Genomic DNA, 24081 nt, shown 5'->3' on the forward strand with positions numbered 1-24081 from the left:
AAAATGAAAGATATCAGTTTGTAGTCTAACTGTTTATCTGAAACTGTTTATTTGAAACAAATCTTTTTGGACAAACTCTTTTAAATGTAGCAGCTGTCTAAACGAGCCATCCTCTCCACAGGAGCGGTAAACCTATGGATGTGTTATAAGACCAAAACAGATACATGTGGCTACTTAATGTGCACATGAATGATGCCATCATCATATCCGTGTTGTTCATGCATGATGTTGCCGGTTATATTCTTTTGCAACAGCATTGTCTTATTTCAAATGAGGAATACAGGATGAATGCTAGCCTGATTATCGGTCCATTCATCATTAAAGCGGTTTTCCACAACTTTTCGCTTTAGGCTCTTTGACAGTGACATATTTACCTGACAACAGGCCTTTCTTTCTGCAAGCATTTTCCACCAATCAGGACACTGCATACTACAACAATGTTTCAGTAATCACAGACTTTAACCATCACTCCACAGTGAACTGCCTTGTAATCTGAGATCATTTTCTAATTAAGTAGTCTATCTAGATATCATTATGGATTTTCCATGTTTTTTAGGTGTTTACTTACACTAATACATGTAAATAATATAGCATTAATTCAGTAAGAAAGTGAAATATCAAACAATTATGTGCATATTAGGTATAAATACATTTTTATTTTCTTTATTTGAAAGTCCGGCCCCCGGAGTGTCTGCTTAAAAATATTCTGGCCCTTAGAAAATTTGGTTGATGACCCCTGGTTTAGCTTTACTGCTAATGGCACAACTTACAGTGGTAGTGGCTACCTGGTTGGGTTATAACCATTTTCAGAAGCTTCATGGTAGGTGCAACGTATATTTTCCTGCTTCTTTGTTCTTTGCCAATCACACCTATGATATTTCTTTTAGGACCAGTACAAATGTATAAAGGGGCCAGCAAAACTCTGATCTACTGGCCCCGGGTACCAGTGGGGATTTATGTTGAGTCCTGGCTTGGCTCTGAAACATGTTCACAACGAGGCAGTGTGAATGCGCTGGTGTTTTTTAAGGCTACTACTCACAGAAAATGTTTTCCCACATTGTTCACACCAGTACGGCTTCTCTCCAGTGTGAACACGTCGGTGACTTTCAAGGCTACTACTCTGAGAAAACGTTTGATAACATTGATCACAGCTGTACGGCTTCTCTCCAGTGTGAATGCGTTGATGTTTTTTTTAGGTTACCCTGTAGTGTGAAAGCTGCCCCACATTGATCACAGTGATACAACTTCTCTCCAGTGTGAACATGTCGGTGACTTTCAAGGCTACTACTCTGAGAAAACGTTTGACCACATTGATCACAGCTGTACAGCTTTTCTCCAGTGTGAATGTGTTGATGCATTTTTAGGGTAATTTGTTGTGTGAACGCTGCCCCACATTGATCACAGCTGTGCGGCTTCTCTCCAGTGTGAATGTGTTGATGTCTTTTTAGGTGTCCCTGTAGTGTGAAAGCTGTCCCACATTGATCACAGCTGTACGGCTTCTCTCCAGTGTGAATGCGTTGATTTAATTTTAGGGTACTCTGTAGTGTGAAAGCTGTCCCACATTGATCACAGCTGTGTAGATTCTCTCCAGTGTGAACTCTCTGATGAATCTTTAAATATCCAGATGTTGTGAAGGATTTGTCACAGTGCTGACAGTGTTGATGTTTGGGTCCCTCTCCTCCTCGCTGTTTCTATAGAAACAGACGGAGAGAGTGTTAGTGAACAACGTTCTTCAAACCCTGGATTTGGCCTCACTCACAATTTTAACTCTTCTTACAATAATTTATGACAAAATGAAGGAAAATATGTGACGGTTGCAGAAGGGAAGCAGGAAGCACTTGTACTCTGCATAACTTTTATAAGTTCCGAAATATTCAATATGTACATTTTTCAGGGAAGGTGTAATGAAAGAACTGTAACGCTGTAATAAAACAGTGAGAGAAAGCGTGGCAGATGATCATGGACCACCTGATTGCGTAAGCAGCCTAAAAATATACATTTACTGACCACTGCCCCAAAACCGTCATAATCATACCATTCAAGGAGTTAGGCTACTAATCATTTATATTGAATTAACAGTTGTAGCCTACTCTTTGCCTTAAAGTGCTCATATTATGCTTTTGGGCTTTTGCCCTTTCATTTCAATTTCAATTTTCAATTAAATTTCAATTCAATTTTATTTATAGTATCAAATCATAACAAAAGTTATCTCGAGACACTTTACAGATAGAGTAGGTCTAGACCACACTCTGTAATTTCCAAAACCCCAACAATTACAGTAATTCCATCAAGAGCAAGCATTAGCAGTGGCTATCGCGACAGTGGCAAGGAAAAACTCCCTTTTAGGAAGAAACCTCGGCAGACCCAGACTCTTGGTAGGCGGTGTCTGACGGGCCGGTTGGGGTGTGATGAACAGTGGCGTAATAGTCACATTAAAGGTCACAGTGACGTCGAAGGTTATCGTGGAAGTTCATGTCATAGCAGGGCACATCGTGTTCATACTGAGTAGTGCTGTCCCCTATACCGGATCCAGACTACTCTGTGCATAGGAACATCACAGCAGGGCGTTGCGGGATGTAGCGTGGCGCTGCAGAGCATGGGTGGATGCGGCGGATGCAGCAGGATGCAGCAGGATGCGGCCGGGATTTGTAGAGAATCACAGAGCATAGCTCTGCGAAGAAGAAACATAAGGACTCCGGGGAGTAAACTCCCCAGAGCTAGATTAGTAACAAGCAATTCTGGGACAGGATGCATACAGAAGTAACAAGTAGAGAAGAGAGAGCAGCTCAGTGTGTCATAGGAAGGAAACAGCATCCCCTGCAGTCTAGAATTGTAATAGCATAACTAACTTGCGGAGAAGCAGGTGGGCCGGGTTAGGTGGACGCTGCAACTCCTCACCCCTAACTATAAGCTTTGTCAAAGAGGAGGGTTTTCAGTTTACTCTTGAATGTGGCGCGGCGGTGGTTCGCCCCTCGAACCCAGACTGGAAGCTGGTTCCACAGAAGCGGAGCCTGATAGCTGAAGGCCCTGGCCCCCCAGTCTACTTCCAGAGACTCTAGGAACCACGAGTAGCCCCGCATTCCGGAGCGCAGTGCCCTAGTGGGACAATAAGGTACTAAGAGCTCTTCTAGGTATGATGGTGCTTGACCATTTAGAGCTTTGTAAGTCAGGAGGAGGATTTTAATATGATCCTAGACTTCACAGGAAGCCAATGCAGAGAAGCTAATACAGGAGAAATATGATCTCTTCTCTTAGTTCTCGTCAGAACACGTGCTGCAGCATTCTGGATCAGCTGGAGAGCCTAAAGGGACTTATTTGGGCAACCTGATAATAAGGAATTGCAGTAATCTAGTCTAGAAGTAACGAATGCATGGACTAGTTTTTCAGCATCATTCTGAGACAGGATATTCCTGATTTTGGCAATGTTACGAAGATGGAAAAAGGCTATTCTTGAGGTTTGTTTTAAATGGGCGCGTTGAAGGATATATCCTGATCAAAAATAACTCCCAAATTTCTGACAGCAGTGCTGGAGGCCAGGGCAATACCATCCAGAGTAGCTATATCTTTCGAAAACGGTTCGGCAGTGCGTTGGTCCTATCACAATAACTTCCGTTTTGTCTGAGTTTAACATCAGGAAGTTGTGGGTCATCCAGGATTTTATATCCTCAACACACGTTTGAAGTCTTGCTAACTGACCACTTTCATCTGGCTTAATTGACAGATATAATTGGGTATCGCTCGTGAGCAGTGATAATTAATTGAGTGTTTCCTAATAATATGTCCTAGAGGAAGCATATATAAGGAAAATAGAATTGGTCCAAGCACTGAGCCTTGAGGAACGCCATGGCTGACTTTGGCGTGCTTGGAGGGTTTATCGTTAATGTTAACAAATTGGGATTGCTCAGAGAAATAAGACTTAAACCATCTTAGTGCAGTTCCTTTAATTCCGACTAAGTGTTCTAATCTCTGTAACAGGATTGTATGATCAATAGTGTCAAATGCAGCACTAAGATCTAGTAAAACAAGAATGGAGACAAGTCCTTTGTCTGCAGCTGTTAGAAGGTCGTTAGTAATTTTCACCAGTGCCGTCTCTGTGCTATGATTCTTTCTAAATCCTGATTGAAAATCATCAAATAAACTGTTGCTATGTAGAAAATCACATAACTGATTAGCAACCACCTTCTCAAGGATCTTGGATAGAAAGGGAAGGTTAGATATAGGTCTATAGTTTGCTAAGACCTCAGGATCCAGGGTCGGTTTTTTCAGAAGAGGTTTTATCACAGCTATTTTAAATGACTGCGGTACATAACCTGTTAATAAGGACATATTGATCATATCTAGTAGTGAAGTGTTTACCACGGGTAACGCTTCTTTGAGTAGCCTTGTTGGGATGGGGTCCAAGAGACAGGTAGATGGCTTAGCTGAGGATATCTTTAACATTAATTGTTGAAGGTCTATAGGATAAAAGCAGTCTAAGTATATGTCCGGATTAGTCGTTCGTTCTAGCGGTCCTGTATTTAAAGATGAACTGTTAGAAGTTGAGGGCAAAAGGTGATTAATTTTATCTCTAATTGTTATAATTTTATCATTGAAGAAGCTCATGAAGTCATCACTACTCAGAGCTAGAGGAATAGATGGCTCAGTAGAGCTATGACTGTCTGTCAGCCTGGCTACAGTGCTGAAAAGAAACCTTGGGTTGTTCTTATTTTCTTCTATTAGTGAAGAGTAATAGTCTGATCTGGCTTTTCTTAAGGCCTTCCTATAGGTTTTGAGACTTTCTTGCCAATCCAGACGGGATTCTTCCACTTTGGTGGAGCGCCACTTACCCTCGAGGTTTCGCGAGACTTGTTTCAATCTGCGAGTTTGTTCGTTATACCAAGGAGCTGTTTTCCTTCGCTTCATCGTCTTCTTTTTGAGAGGAGCGACAGAGTCCAAGGTCGTCCGTAGGCAAGTCGCAGCACCGTCCACAAATGCATCAACCCGAGAGGGACTGAGGTTAACATAGAGGTCCTCTGTTATTCTAAGGCACGACATAGAGTCAAATGCTGTTGTAATATCTTCCTTAAATTTAGCTATAGCACTGTCAGATAGGCATCTAGTGTAGAAGCCATTATCTAGTTTAGTATGGTCAGGTAGCAAGAATTCAAAAGTAATTAAAAAATGATCTGATAATACCAAATTCTGCGGAAATATTATTAAATCCTCAATTTCAATACCATATGCCAGCACAAGGTCGAGGGTGTGGTTAAAACAGTGCGTCGCCTTGTGCACAGTCTGACTGAAACCGATTGAATCCAGTAATGAGTTGAAAGCAGTGGTAAGGCTATTGCTGTCAACGTCTGCATGGATATTAAAATCACCTACAATAAGTACTTTGTCTGATTTAAGGACTACACATGATAAAAACTCTGAGAATTCAGATAAAAATTCAGAATACGGACCTGGAGCTCGGTAGACAACAACAAATATAATTGGCTGTTCTGATTTCCGTGTTGGATGTTGAAGATTAAGAACAAGGCTTTCAAAAGAGTTATAATTCAGTTTGGGTTTAGGATTAATTAACAGGCTTGAATCAAATATGGCTGCAACTCCCCCTCCTCGGCCTGAGCCTCTAGGAATTTGAGTATTAATATGACTGGGAGGAGTCGCTTCATTTAGACTAACATATTCTTCATGGCCCAGCCATGTTTCAGTAAGACAGAATAGATCAATTTGATTATCAGATATCAATTCATTTACTAGTACTGCTTTAGAAGACAGAGATCTGATATTTAGTAATCCACATCTAATTTTCGTCTCCTTTTCTATCATTGCAGTGGTAGTTTTAATTCCAATTAGGTTGTTAAGTATTGCCCCTCTATTCACCACTTTGTGTGGTCTGTTGTTGATTATAATTGAATATTGGAATAGTACTAGTACTAATTTATAACATGTTACTGGAATAACACTAGTACTACATGTTATCCTGCAGAAAACATTTTCAGATTCATCCACTTGTATAGTGCTATTAGGATCAATGCCTGGGGGACATGAATCTGTGATATTTTCAACATAATGTCAATACTTGCCTTTCAGTGTGGTCGTTATGTTGTCAGATAGCATCCTGGCTCCGTGTCGGTTTGGGTGGAGACCATCAAGCTTCAGCAGGTTGGGCATCTCCCAGAACAGGTTGAAGTTGTCGACATAGGGAATGCTCAGGGAAGTGCAGAGTGGTTCCAGCCATTTATTGTGTTATATAATGTTCTTTGTGCATGTTATAGGTTTACAAAGTGAAAAAGCCCAAAGGGACTTAGATTGTAGTCCAGCCTTCAGAGACAAACGTGCGTCACTTTGGAACACACGTTGTAATGCTCACCTAGCTGCTAGTGTGGCACGCCCTCATACTCTGCAACTGACTGGCTAGTAGTCCATACCTAGCTACTGGGGAATCTACACATCTCAATTCTCCGAATTCAACCCAAACGCTCTTTGGTGATGTGGTTGATTACCTTTTTCTTGATCATCTGTCTATCATCGTATAAAGCCCGCCCTGACACTTTGATTGGTCCGAACAGCTCTGGTTCGAGCATAGTTGCTCCACAACGGATCAACTCCAGACCGAACTTCCCGACCTCAAATGTTGTGGGCGGGGCTAAGTTCGGCTGGCATCCAGGCTACTATTCTCGTACAACCTCTACAACAATTATGAACCTGAAAATTAGCATAATATGAGCACTTTTAAAAGGTGAGCAGAAGACAATTTTACTCAGGAAATATACCATGAAGATCAATCACAACCACGTATCTACAATGCTAGAATATGATGCGTAGCCTACATACACTACTGGTCAAAAGTTTTAGAACACACAGATTTTTCTAGTTCTTTATTGAAATTTTATCAATTCAAGTCCAATGAATAACTTGAAATGGTACAAAGGTAAGTGGTGATTTTCAGGAAACAAGAAATGGGTTAACAATGGAAAGCTGTTCTGCAGCAATGGAGGTTGATCAAGCTTTGAAAGTTGGTGCTACCAATTCCCAGAGGCGTTCCAACTTGTCTGAATTACTTACAACCCCCTCTGTTTGTATAAAAGTATTGTTGGAACACACTGTGGTACCGTACCCTCGTGAGGATTATTTGAACAGTATTGTACTGCAGAAAGTAGTGTGTTACTATAAAAATGGCAGGAAAAAGGCAATTAACAATAGAAGAGAGACAGACCATCATAACACTTAAGAATGTTGGTCTTTCCTACAGAGAAATTGCGAAGAAAGTCAAGGTGTCAGTGAGTACAGTATTCTTCACCATCAAAAGCCACTTAGAAACTGGGGGAAAGTTTCTGAGAGTCAACAGCTTGCGTGATAGGCGGCTCACAGGACAACAGCTTCAAGCAGAGCTTAATAGTGGTTGTAATAAGCAAGTCTCAGTTTCAACTGTAAAGAGAAGACTTGGAGCTGCAGGTTTGATAGGTTGCAGAAAGAAAGCCATTGCTAAGACATCAGAATAAGAAAAAGAGGCTTGCCTGGGCCAAGAAACATCGTCAATGGACTACTGAAGACTGGAAGAAGGTGTTATGGACTGACGAATCAAAATTTTAAATCTTCGGTTTATCACGCAGGATTTTTGCACGCCGTCGAGTAGGCGAAAGGATGGTTCCTCAGTGTGTGACATCATCAAACATGGAGGAGGAAGCATGATGGTCTGGGGCTGTTTTGCTGGATCCACAGTCGGTGATTTGTACAGAGTGAAAGGCAACCTGAACCAAAATGGCTACCACAGCATTTTGCAGTGCCATGCAGTACCCTCTGGTATGCGCCTAGTTGGTCAGGGGTTCATCCTACAGCAAGATAATGACCCAAAACATAAGTCCAAGCTATGCCACAACTACCTTACCAAAAAAGAACAAGACGGTAAGCTTAAAAACATGGAGTGGCCAGCCTGGTTTGGGATGAACTGGACAGAAAAGTGAAAGAAAAGCAACCTATGGGAACTTCTGCAACAGAGTTGGGAAGAACTTTCTGAAGAATATTTGATTTCCATTGTAGAAAGAATGCCACAAGTGTGTTCAGCTGTTATATGTGGCAGCACGGTGGCTCAGTGGTTAGCACTTCTGCCTCACAGCAAGAAGGTTCTGGGTTCAAACCCAGGTCGTCCCAAGCCTTTCTGTGTGGAGTTTGCGTGTTCTCCCCGTGCTTGCGTGGGTTTCCTCCGGGTGCTCCGGTTTCTTCCCACCATAAAAACATGCATGCAACTAGGACTGCAGTTGAAAATTAGCCGTCTGGCTAACACTGGCGCATTTACAGAAATGTTGATTAATGTGCATTGTCCTAATATAAATAAATAAATCTTCTTCATATCTGGGGGCTACTTTGATGAGTAAAACATTTTGGTTTATAAATTGATTCCATGATTTCTTTTTTAACTTAAATTGTTAATTTGTTTTATTCTTTCATTTCAGAGTACAATAAGACATTGAACTACATGAATTTCAATAAAATGTACTCGGTGATAAGGTCGGGGCAGTCCAGGTTGTGTTGCGGCTCCCATGTGTTATACTCACTGGAAAGGTGAGTGCAGACAGAAGAAAATCTCCTCAGGCTTTGTTTTTAGGCAATAAATTCTCACTCTAATTGTTAATTCGTATTATTCCTTTTTTCTATTGCCATTTTGTAATGTTATTTGGAAGTCTGCAACTTAATGTAAAAATACCAAACCTTCAACGTTGAGGGCATGATACAATGCCGAAATGTATGCTACTATATAAAATTTGTATCTCAGGACCAAGAACACCAAGTATTAATATTATAGACTCATAGTTACTCTGAGAACCCCTTCCATTTCAGCAGAAACTCTACTATTCCCTTCACCACTCTGCAGTCCAAAACCTTCTCCACCACATACTCCTCCTCTTCCTTCTTCACTGCTGCTTCTGCTGCCGGAGGTGCTGCAGGCTGCTCCTCCTCCTCCTCCTTCACTGCTGCTGCTGTGGCGGCGGCTGCTGCTGGTGGTGGTGCCGCTGCTACTTTTGGTGCAGGCTGCTCCTCTTCCTTCTTGCCCTTCTTTCCTGCTACGGTCTCCAGCTTGATGTCTGCTGAGGGCTCCTTTGGTAGACCCAAGGGGGAAACATGCAGAGATAATGATACAAGGGTTAGAAGAACTAATGGGAGGTGGGAGTGAATTATAGTTGACCATGTTTTACTATATTAAAATGTTCTGTTTGAGTGGAGAAAATGCAAGGGCTGATGAGGTGACCAATCCATAGGACTTCAGAGTTTCAAGTATCTCCTGCATTAAAACTGAAATAACTACTAAAATGTAGCCTAAGCCACAAAAGTCATTAACTGGAGCTACAAGCTACGTGCCCAGTAGCCTCAATCAACGACAGCTGTTGAAGATGAGGGCTTCCGTTGCCTACTGAAATACTTAGAGCCAAGGTACTCTCTTCCATCACACAAGTATTTTTCAGAGACTGCACTGCCAGAACTGTACAAAGAAGTGTGCGAACACATCTCAAAAGAGATTACCGGTATATGGTGATATTTTTGCAAATGTTTAAAAAAAAAAAAGAATGATCTATGTCCACTGGAATGCTATGGTTTTTCATTTAAAACAGTTTATTTAAAACAATTATACTTATCAAACAGATGGAATTAGAAATAAAGGCCTGCTTCAAATACAAGCCTGTCAGCTTCTGCAGTTCAGGTAAATAAAGGCCCCGGCTTTTATTTGAAGAATTCCGACAAGAGCAGAGGTGCAGCTGGAGGTGGGAGGAAACAAGTTAGCCTGGAGTTAGAAACAAAGCTAGCTAGCTACCATCTGTAACGTTAATCAGATACTGGTGTGCTGCAAACCAGCAACTACTGTATGCTCTTATTGTGGTCTACCAGCGATACTGTAGTAGCTGTATTTGAAATAAATACCCGGTCCATTTACAGGGTTCAAACTGACACAATGCTGGTGTTTGATTCATTCTGACCCAAATTGCTTTGTCGCCCTACTGGCTGTTGTTGAATATGGTCATAGATATACGGTAGGTCAGTATATAGATCTATCTTGTCAGCTCATCCTTCTGTTTCTTCCAGGTTTTTATTTGAGGAATTACGGTAAAGATATAAAGGCAATGAGCTTCACTACAAATATACTGTATGGAGCCAGGGCTCCAGACTAACTTGCCTTGGTTGCACTGGTGCGCCTAACTTTTATATTTTTTTAAAAATGTTTAAAGTGCTTCATTGACAAACTAAAACATTTTAAGCAAAACAAGCTCTTTTATTAAAAACAGATTGTGATCAAAATAAAATGCAAAGACAGGGTTTCCTTCCCAGTTTGAAAATATACAGCTGCAACACATAATAAGTAGCCTAGACTATTTAAAAAAATAAATAATAATAATATCTCTGAGAAAGCTCAAAAGAGCTTTGGCGTGTCAGCGGCGTTACAAACGTCTTGTGTATGAAATGTCTGTATCGTCACTGCGCTGCATTTTTATGAACTATGATAATGTGGCCATGGGTCACATCTCTCGCCCAGGTCCAGCAGGCCTCGTCTCACACGCTATTAAACGAAATAAAGTTACCGTAGTTCATTCAATAACTTCTGTGTTTCCCTCTCATGCTTAACAATATACAGCTGTGTTAATAACAATTAAAACTGTAGACAGATGTCAGCAGTGTGGACCGGCGCTGTGTCTCTCCATGTTGCAGCCATGTGTGAGTTTATGGGGGGGGTGGCTGCGCGGAGGAGCGATCCAAACACAGGCACGGATTTACAGAAGGAATGGGTCATGTAATGCAACATTAAACCATATCGATATAAACGACAATGTTTCGTTCGTGGAGAGGCAGCGGATGCGAGGACATTAGGTGCACCGGTGCGACCTAGGAAAAATCTTAGTCGCACCCTTACAAATTTTGGTCGCATATGCAACCAAATTGGTCGCACTCTAGAGCCCTGCTTCAACACTGTGGAAGATGAACCCCCCCACCCTGCTGGACCCAAGATATAAAGACAGGTAAGATTGTAAACTAACTCATTACATGATGTCTATAAATGCTGTACATTTTTAAAACAGGTAGAACATAAATTATATAGGCCTACATTATTTATATAGTTTATACAAATTAATATATATAATATATATTTATCTCAATTCCTCGAATAATTCGATTAAAACAAATCCTCGATGCAAAATGACTTGCCTCAAAGCTTCGTTAAATCAATGTTACCAACGTTGTATCGCTGACGGACGGTGTTTCCGCACGGAGCATTATTACTGTCGCACACCAGACGCTGCTCAGTCTGCTGCTGGCGACACATGCCAGAGCGTAAATAGCGAGGGGCTAAGAGAAGAGACAGGCTGGAGAAAACGACAGAAAGTGTCCAAAGTTTGGAATCAGTTCAAACGTAATTAAAACTAAAACTCTGTACAGTGTGTCTACTGCAAAATCAAACTAGCTTAGCACGATAATAGCACGACATCAGTGCTTCAGCATCTCAACAGAAAACATGGAGTCTAACTTAATCATCCATTCCACGAAGCGGACATACAAAACTAAATTACAGAGTCGTATGGACGATGGAACTACACCAAACACAACAACTACCAAAAACAGAGACAAGAAAATATGTAGTGGTGACCACGATCTGATCTAAAGAGCTGACGCGTTGACTATCCCTTCGGAAAAACAGCTGATTGTTGCGCAGCTCTCTCTCTCTCTCTCTCTCTCTCTGGAGAAACAGCTGATCAACGATCTAATAGCATAAGTGTAACAGAGCTGTGTGACATTATAATCAAATATATAAATGAAAATAGGTTGAGTATAACTAATATTTACATATGGGCCTACTGTATACACACCAGTCTCAGGTTGAAACTTGTAGTTCTGAAAGTTAAGTTGCACAACTTAATGTAATGTTTATGTATGTTTAATTTATGCCTTAGTTTGAGGTAGATATGATTTGAAAAAAAATAATATTTAAAAACGATATAATAAGGCACTTAAATGCACTTAATATGTTTAGTTTTTTGAGAGATGATATTGTAAGCAATGTAGGCAATACAAATGTTGCTTTCTCTGAAGATTTAACCAAACTATTGTTTATTATTGCTCTTCAATAATATATTACTTGATTAATTGATGGAATAATCGGTAGAATACTCGATTACTAAAATAATCGATAGCTGCAGCCCTATTAGCCATATATATTATATACTTATTTTCTGTTTCAGATACTTTACAAGAGAGTAGACCTGCTTGTCTTCATGAGAAAGACTTTACCATTGCTGATTAAGTGAGCATTCTCAGGTCATGAGTGGTGACACTGCACCACATGTTTACAATGTTTGGTTATTATTTGGATGTGTGACCAACTTTTTATTAGTTTATTCTCAGGTTCAGCTGCTATGTTTTATGTTGAATTCCTGTTTGCAGGACTTTGCACTTAATATGTTTAACATCTTTACAATGTTTGGTTACTGTGTGATTACTATTGTATGTTTGACCAATACACTGTTTTGTTTCTACTGCTACAATTTATTTATTTTATTTTAAGAAGTTTGATTACATTCTGTTTTAGATTTGAATCCACATTTATTTTTTAAAATAAGAATTCAATACATTACATCTCTGTTATTTAGTCTTAGTTAGGAAAGTAATGTTTAGTTAGGAAAGTCTGGAGGAAGGAAGGTATAAGGTGGAAGGTATACACAGTTTATTATTAATTCAACAACGGTATCTGATCAGTATCGGGTATCGACAGATACACAAAGCCCAGACATCCGTATCGGGACTGAAAAAGTCAGATTGTGCGTCCCTGGGATAGCTGCACAGAATAAATCTCCATGGTAACTTATCTGCTTCTGCTTTCATGAAACATATAATATAATATATATAATATAATACATCCAGGATACCTGGGAAATCCTGGTCTAATCCACTATCTAGGTTTGGTGAAATAGCCCTCTGTTACTTTAGAGTGGTTGTTGTGTCCTGAACACTGACCTGAACATGGCTGCTATCAGAGTCCCAGTCTGCTGCTGGTCTTCTGGGGACCTCGGTGCTCCGCTGCTCCTGGTTCTGGTTGTCCTCCTCCATTCCTCTCTGGTCCTGAGATCCAGCAGATCTCCACTGGGGCTGCTGGACTCACTCTGGATTCTGTTCAGGACAAATCAAAGCCCCCAGAGATATTCAGGAGCTTTCCTCACATCCACAGAGTCTGATAATGTGCTCGGTGTTAGCGTGGAAACAGCTGCAGCTCTTATCTGAGGAATGCTCTGGTTTCCATGGAAACCTTTTCAAATGTACACTCCCTCCAGCCACCAAGGACAGACTGAAGTCAGCGGACTGTTCACTCCCTGAATGCATGTTTATCTAACTAGAACTCAAGGCCCCTCTGTGTGTGTGTGTGTGTGTGTGTGTGTGTGTGTGTGTGTGTGTGTGTGTGTGTGTGTGTGTGTGTGTGTGTGTGTGTGTGTGTGTTCTAAATATCTCCAGAGCCGTCCATCCTACTTCACCCTCGGCCTCCTGGGTACAACATGAACTCAGAGTAGTTTGGAGAAAACAGCGTAGGATATTAATAAACTGTGAATAAATCCAAACAACTGCACAACAAACGCTGCTATAGTTCTGGCTCTTCTGTGTCTACCCTTCAAAATAAAAGCCCAGCTTAAATTCACTCAGAGCATTTCACTGACAGGAAACTCAATAAAAAGTGATTTTAGCTGACACTAGATATCAAACAGAACACTATTAAAAGCTCGGTTCTCGTAAACCAACAACATTTAATTTGCCCTTTGTAGAAATCTATTGGGTTTAGAATAAGAATGTCCTGTAGCCTGGGATGGCCTCGCTGTCTCCTCCTGTCTGCCATGTGGAAGACAAGACGGGTTCAAATTTAGTGGAGCAAAAAGTGCTCATCATTTGTTTGATAAACATTTGGACCAGAATGCACCTAATGAAATCTCTTAAAGGAACAGACAATCTTTAGGCCATGAGAGAAGAAGAGAATGAGAGCAATCCCAAGGCTAGCAGCGCAACTTCTCTATCTTCTCGGAGACAGAGAGTCTGAGTGATATCACACCGACTGGCGGCCCAGACACCATGGTGGGAGGAGGAACCTGAAGATGAATAAAAGAAAAGGGAAAAGGAAGGTCCGGGGTCAGACCTGGAGAGACTTTGTTGGTCGTTAGAGAGAGAAAGTCTCGAAGGAGCGGCTGATCCATATGCATATGAAATATCTGTTTGCAATATCATTTTACTAAAGATTGTTATAGTTTAACTGAACTAATCCTGAGTATTCATTTCCTGGTCTGCCTTTCAACGAACACAATAATTAAAGAGGAAACTTTGAGAAGTGACCGGTGGAGTCAAAAAGACTTTTGAGCCAGAGTAGAATCGGTCGCATCTTTTCCTACACCTTCTGGCAATGTAAGATATAGTCTCTTTAATTATTTGATCATATCATGATTTGATGTATGGTATTTTTATGTTTGAACTTTGCAACAATAAAAGTCTTAAAAAAAAAAGACAGCTGTCTTCCTGTCTCCCTCAGACTCGGTTGTTTAAGTGTGCTAACTTAAAGTAATAACATTAGCTCTGCTATAAATCCATACTTTACCGTTACTTTCTAACCATTAAGCTACTGAGCCTGTTTGGAAATGACCACCTCTGCTGAAGTGATGAAACTAGTAGTAAGTAGTAAACGCTGACTGTGGCGATATCAACACGCCGATTCCAACGCAAAGCTCGGCATTTATCAATTTGAACGTGAGCGTAGGCTGCGATAAAATCTCACGTCTGATCTGAACTCGTGTACGCAAGTTTTGGAGTCAGTGTGGACTGGCGGTGCAGCATATAATCAGTTTAACAGGAGAAGAAGAAGTCATCAGTTGATCACTTATCAGCAATGGCAGATCTGGCTCTTTCAGAAGACCTCTGTGCGCTGGTCTGCAACATTGTTTTAGGCTGGTTACACACTGGATGCGTTGCGCGAGCGTGTCAGCCGTGTGGCGTGTCCGTTTATATTTCGGCTCCCATGGTAACAGGTTAGAGCTTACACACTGCCTGCGTGAGACGCAGGCAGTGTAAGCTGAGACACGTGCCTGCTAGAAATAGAACCGACGCCTATATTTCAAGCGAGACGCGAGCGTGTTGGAAGCGTTTCCAGGCAAAATAGAAAAGGAAGAGATGTATGTCATTTAGGCATGACTGCATATTAATAAATGACATGTTGATGTTTGAAAGCCTATAGGTTTTGATATAAATGCAGATATATAAATGTAATTTTAAAAAAAAGATTTTCTAATATCAATACAGAACGAAATAGGCCTATTCTGTAGACTATTTTTCCGTCAAAACTGCCGACGTTGTCTTTGCTGTAATCAAATCAGTATATTTTTAAGTTTAAGATGGTATTTCATTTGATCAATGGGAAACATACGTGTGTCCAGACGAGGCTAGCAGCAGCAGACACCTTTCTGGTGTGTAAAGACAGAAAAATCGACGCAGCTGACAGAAACGCCACGCTCACGCCACACAGCCAGTGTGTAACCGGCCTTAGCCTGGGGGGTTCTGCACAACATCAACACGGTGCCATAAATGTAGTGATGGAGCCAGATGAGCCGATGCCCAGAGACCAGGGTCCAGAACAGCCCACACTGGGGGCTACACCAAGGAGACAGGAAAGTATTCCTCGCTTTTAAACAGGTAGCCTATAGTGTTATGTTTGGCAATGATATTCAATACAGGAAACATGACGATGCACAACATTTTTATTTATTCTTCAGGTTTTTGTTTCTCTTGAACGTGAATGATTTATTTCTGCCAATGACCGAGTTATTTGGGCTTGTTGTTCCAGCCCCTCTGCTGTCAGGAGACAGGGTCGAGGTGGTGGTCATTGTGACTCATGAAAAAAAACACGAGTAAAATAAAAGACACTGCATAAACTCCACTACTGTGTGTTTATTCAAATATAAGTACACCATGTAGGCCTAAGAGATTGCAATATAAGCCTGTATATTACTATTAGGACTATAGAATACATGTGTCAAGGATGTATAAATTAAATGAACTTCAGCTGGAGTCTGATTTACTACGGCAACACTGTTGACCACATCAGTGATCTCCTTCCATTCCCCATTCTTTCTACAGCCTTTAATACCAGTTTGCAGGCTGCCAAAAAGTACACACGTTGGTGCAAATGAACCTGAGATATCAGGGCTGCTTCTCAGCCGGATTATGTCTCACCATGTTGTAAATTGTAGGGGCGAGGCCTCAAAACCCAGAATATATCGGGGCGTGATGTTTAAATTACAATCGTTTCCAGCCGCTGCATTTATCAATGTACGACCATTCTTACGCTCTGATTGGTGTGATACCAACGTTTGATGAATCACACGTGAAGGCGGTCGTAAGATGATTTCTGCGCTCAGATCTGCGCTGGTTGATAAATGAGGGCCAGTGATTCTTTTCTTCTAACTGGACTCATTCAGAAAAAAAAAACGGTTTCAAGTTTCAAATTGGACAAGCTGAACGGTCTAATCCAGAAGATTGATAGCAAGAAGCCAAGGGGGACCTTAAATCCAAATTACAGTTTACCTAAAATTGTAGCAAAAAGAGGGATTAGTGATTAGGCTGTTCTGTGTCAATTACAGTTTCATAATCCCTGCTGACCACAGTAATTATACAGTACTTTTTGATATCTTGAAGATTACATCAAACAAATGGGAGTCAGTTATTATGGATTTAATGTGACTTTTAAATTGCTTCATTAGTAATACTCCATGAGATAAGATGAATACAGCAGGCGACTGCTTTTCAACAACCAGAGACACACCATGAGACACTCCACACTCCACCCTAGAACATCACTATACTCATATACTATCTGCTGATCAACACACAGAGACACACCATGAGACAGGAGACACTAACCCAGCCGCATGTCGCCTGCCCCCCACCCCCTAAAGGACCAAACTGGGCCGTTAAAAGCCTTGTATTGCTGGGCCAGTGGCTAGCATTAGGAGACGGAACAGCCCCCCCACTTTGATTGGGAACATTCTCCGGACTTCAATCCTTCACTTAATTTGACTGGAATCAGAAGCACCAAAGCATGACTCAGCATCTTAGTGATCTCATGAGATTGATCAAAGAAGAAGACCAAAAGGAGAAGATGATGGCGCTTCCCTACCTGGAGTCTGTCCTAAACCTCCAGTCCCCGTCCTTTCCTGGCTTATTAATATTCCTCTAGTCCGGAAGCGTCCACGGATAGAAAGAATTCATCCAGGTTAGGAATATTGTCCTGTAGAGTCCATGCTAACTGTCTGCTAACTTCATGTGCCGACCTTGTTCCGTCTCCTCGCCCTGCACCGTGTTCCTGGTAGGGCTGGGCGTATCGATCTAAAAATCGATAGTACCAAGATGAGTATTGGTATCGGATCCATACTGTCGTGATGAGATTGATACTTTTATTACAGTTTCACGAGTTCATGCGAGCACAGCGTCTCTCCAATTCTGTGCGCAGTGTGCAAACAGCGCACCTCTCTCTCTCTCTCTCTCTCTCTCTCTCTCTGCCCCCTCCCTGCTCTCCCGAGGCAGAGAGCAGAGAGTCAGAACAGTTACATTCATATTTATACATTGTGGCTTTTGTTTACTTATTTTGCACAACTGACTTTATTTTTCACAGATATCTGTGTATAATGGAAGGTATTTTTGGTTGTGTTGTTGACTTTTTTATATTTATATTTTGTTAATGTATATTATTTTATTATTTTTATACCATTACATTATTTTATATTGTTCTAGTTAATAAATAAAAACATTTAGATTTGCCTGTGTTTTATCATAATGATAATCAACTAACTAAAGGCAAAATCACTAAGTGATTCAATGATCGTGAGTTACAAGTAAAAAGTATCGGAATCGGTATCGGTGATGCTAGCCCTGTATTTACTTGGTATCGGATCGATACCAAAATTCCCAGTATCGGCCACCCCTAGTTCCCAGGTACGTTTGTTTTCTTCACGTTGCTGCCTACACAAAGAGACTATCCCCGCCTTTTTCTGTTTAGTTTTCACCCCGGGACAGTCCTAAGTATAGAAGTGAGTAAAAGCATTTAGCAAAATGTGGTCACTTGGAGAGGTTTAGGAGAGGTTTAGGAGAGGTTGTGGAGAGGTTTAGGAGTGGCTGTGGAGAGGTTATATCATGCTAATCCACCATTTTCAGAAACTAGAAGAATGTAGGTTTCTAATGAAGTCTCATACATGCATTCTGGCACACAGTTCTTCTGTAAGAAGCTTTTCCCTTTGGGGAAGGGAAATAGACCAAAATCAGGCAACAGAGGTTAAAGCAGAATGAGCCTCATGCAGCTACAAAGAGACAAACTACTCACATTGAGGGTCACATTTACATTCTTTAGATGTGTTTTTCACCGGCAACTCTTCATAACATACAAGGCATCAGGACCCCCTTCATGGATCCATCCCAATTCTTCTAGCAGATGGTGACGTTGATGAGAACAGAGCTAGAAGTTAATACATGAAGTCAAAGCCAACTGTCAATTCAATTCAATTTTATTTATAGTATCAAATCATAACAAAAGTTATCTCGAGACACTTTACAGATAGAGTAGGTCTAGACCACACTCTGTAATTTCCAAAACCCCGCGACAGTGGCAAGGAAAAACTCCCTTTTAGGAAGAAACCTCGGCAGACCCAGACTCTTGGTAGGCGGTGTCTGACGGGCCGGTTGGGGGTGTGATGAACAGTGGCGATAATAGTCACATTAAAGGTCACAGTGACGTCGAAGGTTATCGTGGAAGTTCATGTCATAGCAGGGCACATCGTGTCATACTGAGTAGTGCAGTCCCCTATACCGGATCCAGACTACTCTGTGCATAGGAACATCACAGCAGGGCGCGTTGGGGATGTAAGCGGCGCTGCAGAGCATGGGTGGATGCGGCCGGATGCAGCAGGATGCAGCGGATGCAGCAGGATGCGCAGGATGCGCAGGATGCGGCCGGGATTTGCAGAGAATCACAGAGCATAGCTCTGCGAAGAAGAAACATAAGGACTCCGGGGAGTAAACTCCCCAGAGCTAGATTAGTAACAAGCAATTCTGCGACAGGATGCATACAGAAGTAACAAGTAGAGAAGAGAGAGCAGCTCAGTGTGTCATAGGAAGGAAACAGCATCCCCTGCAGTCTAGAATTGTAATAGCATAACTAACTACGAGGAGAAGCAGGTGGGCCGGGTTAGGTGGACGCTGCAACTCCTCACTCCTAACTATAAACTTTGTCAAAGAGGAGGGTTTTCAGTTTACTCTTGAATGTGGCGACGGTGTCTGCCCCCTCGAACCCAGACTGGAAGCTGGTTCCACAGAAGCCGGAGCCTGATAGCTGAAGGCCCTGGCCCCCAGTCTACTTCCAGAGACTCTAGGAACCACGAGTAGCCCCCGCATTCCGGGAGCGCATTGCCCTAGTGGGACAATAAGGTACTAAGAGCTCTTCTAGGTATGATGGTGCTTGACCATTTAGAGCTTTGTAAGTCAGGAGGAGGATTTTAAATTCGATCCTAGACCTCACAGGAAGCCAATGCAGAGAAGCTAATACAGGAGAAATATGATCTCTTCTCTTAGTTCTCGTCAGAACACGTGCTGCAGCATTCTGGATCAGCTGGAGAGCCTTAAAGGGACTTATTTGGGCAACCTGATAATAAGGAATTGCAGTAATCTAGTCTAGAAGTAACGAATGCATGGACTAGTTTTTCAGCATCATTCTGAGACAGGATATTCCTGATTTTGGCAATGTTACGAAGATGGAAAAAGGCTATTCTTGAGGTTTGTTTTAAATGGGCGTTGAAGGGATATATCCTGATCAAAAATAACTCCCAAATTTCTGACCGCAGTGCTGGAGGCCAGGGCAATACCATCCAGAGTAGCTATATCTTTCGAAAACGAAGTTCGGCAGTGCGTTGGTCCTATCACAATAACTTCCGTTTTGTCTGAGTTTAACATCAGGAAGTTGTGGGTCATCCAGGATTTTATATCCTCAACACACGTTTGAAGTCTTGCTAACTGACCACTTTCATCTGGCTTAATTGACAGATATAATTGGGTATCGTCTGCGTAGCAGTGATAATTAATTGAGTGTTTCCTAATAATATGTCCTAGAGGAAGCATATATAAGGAAAATAGAATTGGTCCAAGCACTGAGCCTTGAGGAACGCCATGGCTGACTTTGGCGTGCTTGGAGGGTTTATCGTTAATGTTAACAAATTGGGATCGCTCAGAGAAATAAGACTTAAACCATTTTAGTGCAGTTCCTTTAATTCCGACTAAGTGTTCTAATCTCTGTAACAGGATTGTATGATCAATAGTGTCAAATGCAGCACTAAGATCTAGTAAAACAAGAATGGAGACAAGTCCTTTGTCTGCAGCTGTTAGAAGGTCGTTAGTAATTTTCACCAGTGCCGTCTCTGTGCTATGATTCTTTCTAAATCCTGATTGAAAATCATCAAATAAACTGTTGCTATGTAGAAAATCACATAACTGATTTTTTCGGCCGGAGCCTCTAGGAATTTGAGTATTAATATGACTGGGAGGAGTCGCTTCATTTAGACTAACATATTCTTCATGGCCCAGCCATGTTTCAGTAAGACAGAATAGATCAATTTGATTATCAGATATCAATTAATTTACTAGTACTGCTTTAGAAGACAGAGATCTGATATTTAGTAATCCACATCTAATTTTCGTCTCCTTTTCTATCATTGCAGTGGTAGTTTTACTTCCAATTAGGTTGTTAAGTATTGCCCCTCTATTCACCACTTTGTGTGGTCTGTTGTTGATTATAATTGGAATAGTACTAGTACTACATGTTACTGGAATAGTACTAGTACTACACGTTACTGGAATAACACTAGTACTACATGTTATCCTGCAGAAAACATTTTCAGATTCATCCACTTGTATAGTGCTATCAGGATCAATGCCTGGGGGACATGAATCTGTGATATTTTCAACATAATGTCAATACTTGCCTTTCAGTGTGGTCGTTATGTTGTCAGATAGCATCCTGGCTCCGTGTCGGTTTGGGTGGAGGCCATCAAGCTTCAGCAGGTTGGGCATCTCCCAGAACAGGTTGAAGTTGTCGACATAGGGAATGCTCAGGGAAGTGCAGAGTGGTTCCAGCCAGGTGTGGAGCCAGAACAGTCTGGACCATCTCTCCGCACCCTTCCTGTATGTAGGTAGAGGCCCAGAGATGACAATCCGCTTACCTGTACCCATCAGGGTGGAGAGGAGAGTGGTGAAGTCTTCCTGGAGTGCTATCGACCGTCTCGCTCTGATGTCGTTTGTGCCCACATGCACGATGATGTTGTCGACCTTGGCGTGGCGGGCGAGGATGCCGGGAAGTTTGTGCTGGATGTCACGGACCTTGGCACCGGGGAAGCAGTAGACCTTGGAGGGACCGCTAGGTAAAGGGGGAATGTGGAGGTCCCTTACCATGGAGCTTCCGATGATCAGCGTGGAGGTTGATGAGTCCGAGGGGGGAGAGTCCGCCCTCAATGGGGTGCGACTGTGTGGCTGGACCAGGATGAGCTGCGTGGGACCGCGGTGGCAGAGAAGGAACTCCTCGGCGTTTTCGTCAGAATGCTGTAGCGGTTTTCTAGTTGTAGGGGTTGGGCTGGGGCTGAGCGTTGTCCTGACCGCCTGCTCTGGTGCTTGCTTACACGCCATGGCTCCGGCTGGTGTGGAGTGGAGCTGGTCAGCAGAGCTGGCTGGGTCCCTTCGGCAGAAGCCGAGGAGGGACAACAGGGACAGAGGTTGTATTAGTGCGTGGTGGGGTGAGAGTATTGCAGGGCACAGTGGAATCAAAACATCCGTCAGTGTGTGTGTGGGGGAACTTCCAATGATAATGGAGTCGAGGAACTCTTCACTTGCCTTGATCTGGTGGAGAGTCGATATTCTGGCTTCAAGTTCCACTATCTTCTGGCTGAACAGGAGGCACAAGTCACAGCCAGGTGAACAGCTGAGGGGGCATCGTGTAGCGCTAGTTTAGCTAGTAGCAACGTTGATGGAGGCCTTCTCCTAAAACCCTAAAAACCTTCACAAGAAAAATACAATGCAGGTGCTCCTGCTTGTATTAGCAAGCTGTGGATAGCTCGTTACTGTTACCAAAATATGGAATAGATTAGATTTCCCAGGAGGCAAAATCCTGAGTGGTTCGCTTTGACTCCCGCTAGCAGGCAGGCTAACTAGCCGTTAGCACAACAAATACCTAGACGTTAGCTAACGGAGCGGAGGAAAGTTTTGCAAACAACGGAGAAACTGCGGCCAGACAGGTCCGGTTAAAATACAGCTAAACGGTGTAATTAGTGACTGTATTTCGTTGTGGAGGACTTAAAATCGCAAGACGTTAAGCTTAACTGTGAGAGCTGAATGGCAGCAACAAGTCTGTTAGTTCTACCTCCATCTGAAGCCCCCATCCTTACTATCTTCACTACTACACATATGTTTGGATTTAAATTAAATTACCTGTATATTGAACAAGCTTGCTGAATTTTAAATCGTGTCACTATGACTCTCGCTCTAGGGACTCCTTGGTCCTAAATATTCCCTTTGTTCGGACAGAATTAGGCACAACTGCATTTGAATATGATGCCCCATATAAATGGAATAACCATAAGCAGTCCTTAATGAAATGGAACAGCCTGATTCAATGTAATCCCTTTAAATGTCTTCTTTATGAAGCCATGTAGAATGAATGGACATGTGCATTTGGAGTGTACCATCCTGTGACTGTTCCATGTGTTTACTGTGTAGTACTACTGTAGTACACAGTATATTAGTGTATATTAATCGCTATGTTTAGTGGTTCTGTATGTGTTGTAATTGTGTATGGCATGTAATCAGGGCGTCATTGGAAATGAGAGCTTGCTCCTACGCCTATATAATAATAATAATAATAATAATAATAATAATAATAATAATAATAAAGTCTCCAGTGTTATTAAAGTAATAAGTGCTTGTTTCCTAGGTTGGCAAAGGAAAGTCCAACTCTGCCTCTGATTGGCTAGTACTGGTTGCCTTTCTCAGTGTGATTGGTTAGATTTAGGCATGAGGAGTGAGATTGGTTTGGGTCAGGGTGAGAATACCAGGGTAAGCCAATCAGAGGCAGAGTAAGGCGGGACTAGCTTGCATTCACCATCCTAGGAACATGTGTTTACAGGAAGACAGAATCAGACATAAAGATGAACACAGAGAGATCTACATACACATTTAACTATTAGGAACCAAATATAGCCCATGGGCCCACCACCTGTGGGAGGAACCGCTGGGGTCGGGTGCGCTGCCACATGGGTGGCAGTGAAGGTCAGGGGCCTCGACGGACCAGACCCGGGCAGCAGACGCTGGCTCTGGGGACGTGGAACGTCACCTCTCTGTGGGGGAAGGAGCCGGAACTGGTGCGGGAGGTGGAGCGCTACCGGTTAGATCTGGTGGGGCTTACCTCTACGCACAGTCTCGGTTCTGGAGCCGTACTCCTGGATAGGGGTTGGACTCTTTTCTTCTCCGGAGTTGCTCAGGGTGTGCGGCGCCGGGCGGGTGTGGGGATACTAACAAGCCCCCAGCTGAGCGCCGCTACGTTGGAGTTTACCCCGGTGGACGAGAGGGTCGCCTCACTACGCCTGCGGGTTGTGGGGAAAACTCTGACTGTTGTTTGTGCATATGCACCAAACAGGAGTTCGGAGTATTGGCCTTCTTGGAGACCTTGAGTGGAGTCCTGCATGGGGGCGCCAGTGGGGACTCCATTGTTCTGCTGGGGACTTCAACGCACACGTGGGCAATGATGGAGACACCTGAGAGGCGTGATTGGGAGGAACGGCCTCCCTGATCTAAACCAGAGTGGTTGTTTGTTGTTGGACTTCTGTGCTAGTCATGGATTGTCTACTCGAACACCATGTTCCGACATAGGGATGCTCATAAGTGTACCTGGTACCAGAGCACCCTAGGCCGAAGGTCAATGATCGATTTTATAATCGTTTCATCTGATCTGAGGCCGTATGTTTACTGGTGAACACTGGCGAGGGGCAGAGCTGTCAACCGATC

The 24081-nt window shown here is 42.5% G+C and overlaps 1 protein-coding gene and 1 pseudogene across 2 annotated transcripts; one reads left to right on the forward strand and one right to left on the reverse strand.

The window, feature by feature from the left end:
- LOC120572636 overlaps window positions 1-24081 on the forward strand; it is a 75412-nt pseudogene that overhangs the window by 25716 nt on the left and 25615 nt on the right.
- LOC120572936 (chromodomain-helicase-DNA-binding protein 4-like) lies at window positions 8381-17552 on the reverse strand. 2 transcript variants are annotated; one of them, XM_039822470.1, is made up of 3 exons: window positions 17168-17552; window positions 12982-13134; window positions 8381-9081 (listed from the first exon to the last, which is right to left on the reverse strand). In XM_039822470.1, exons 2-3 carry the CDS (start codon window positions 13072-13074, stop codon window positions 8797-8799), a joined length of 378 nt encoding a protein of 125 aa, XP_039678404.1. In that variant the 5' UTR covers window positions 13075-13134; window positions 17168-17552; the 3' UTR covers window positions 8381-8796. The 2 variants fall into 2 exon arrangements, with proteins under 2 accessions (XP_039678404.1, XP_039678403.1); XM_039822469.1 differs by lacking the exon at window positions 17168-17552 and having other exon boundaries at window positions 12982-13302.

The sequence above is a fragment of the Perca fluviatilis genome, chromosome 14, assembly GCF_010015445.1.
Source record: "Perca fluviatilis chromosome 14, GENO_Pfluv_1.0, whole genome shotgun sequence".
Taxonomy (NCBI): domain Eukaryota; kingdom Metazoa; phylum Chordata; class Actinopteri; order Perciformes; family Percidae; genus Perca; species Perca fluviatilis.

Bases quoted from the DNA above. Each gene is read 5' to 3' on its own strand.
- LOC120572936 (XM_039822470.1), bottom strand. From the start codon at position 13,074: ATGGAGGAGGACAACCAGAACCAGGAGCAGCGGAGCACCGAGGTCCCC. The intron at 9,082-12,981 runs GTCAGTGTTCAG...GGTCTACCAAAG, and splicing joins CTGATAGCAGCCATGTTCAG to GAGCCCTCAGCAGACATCAA.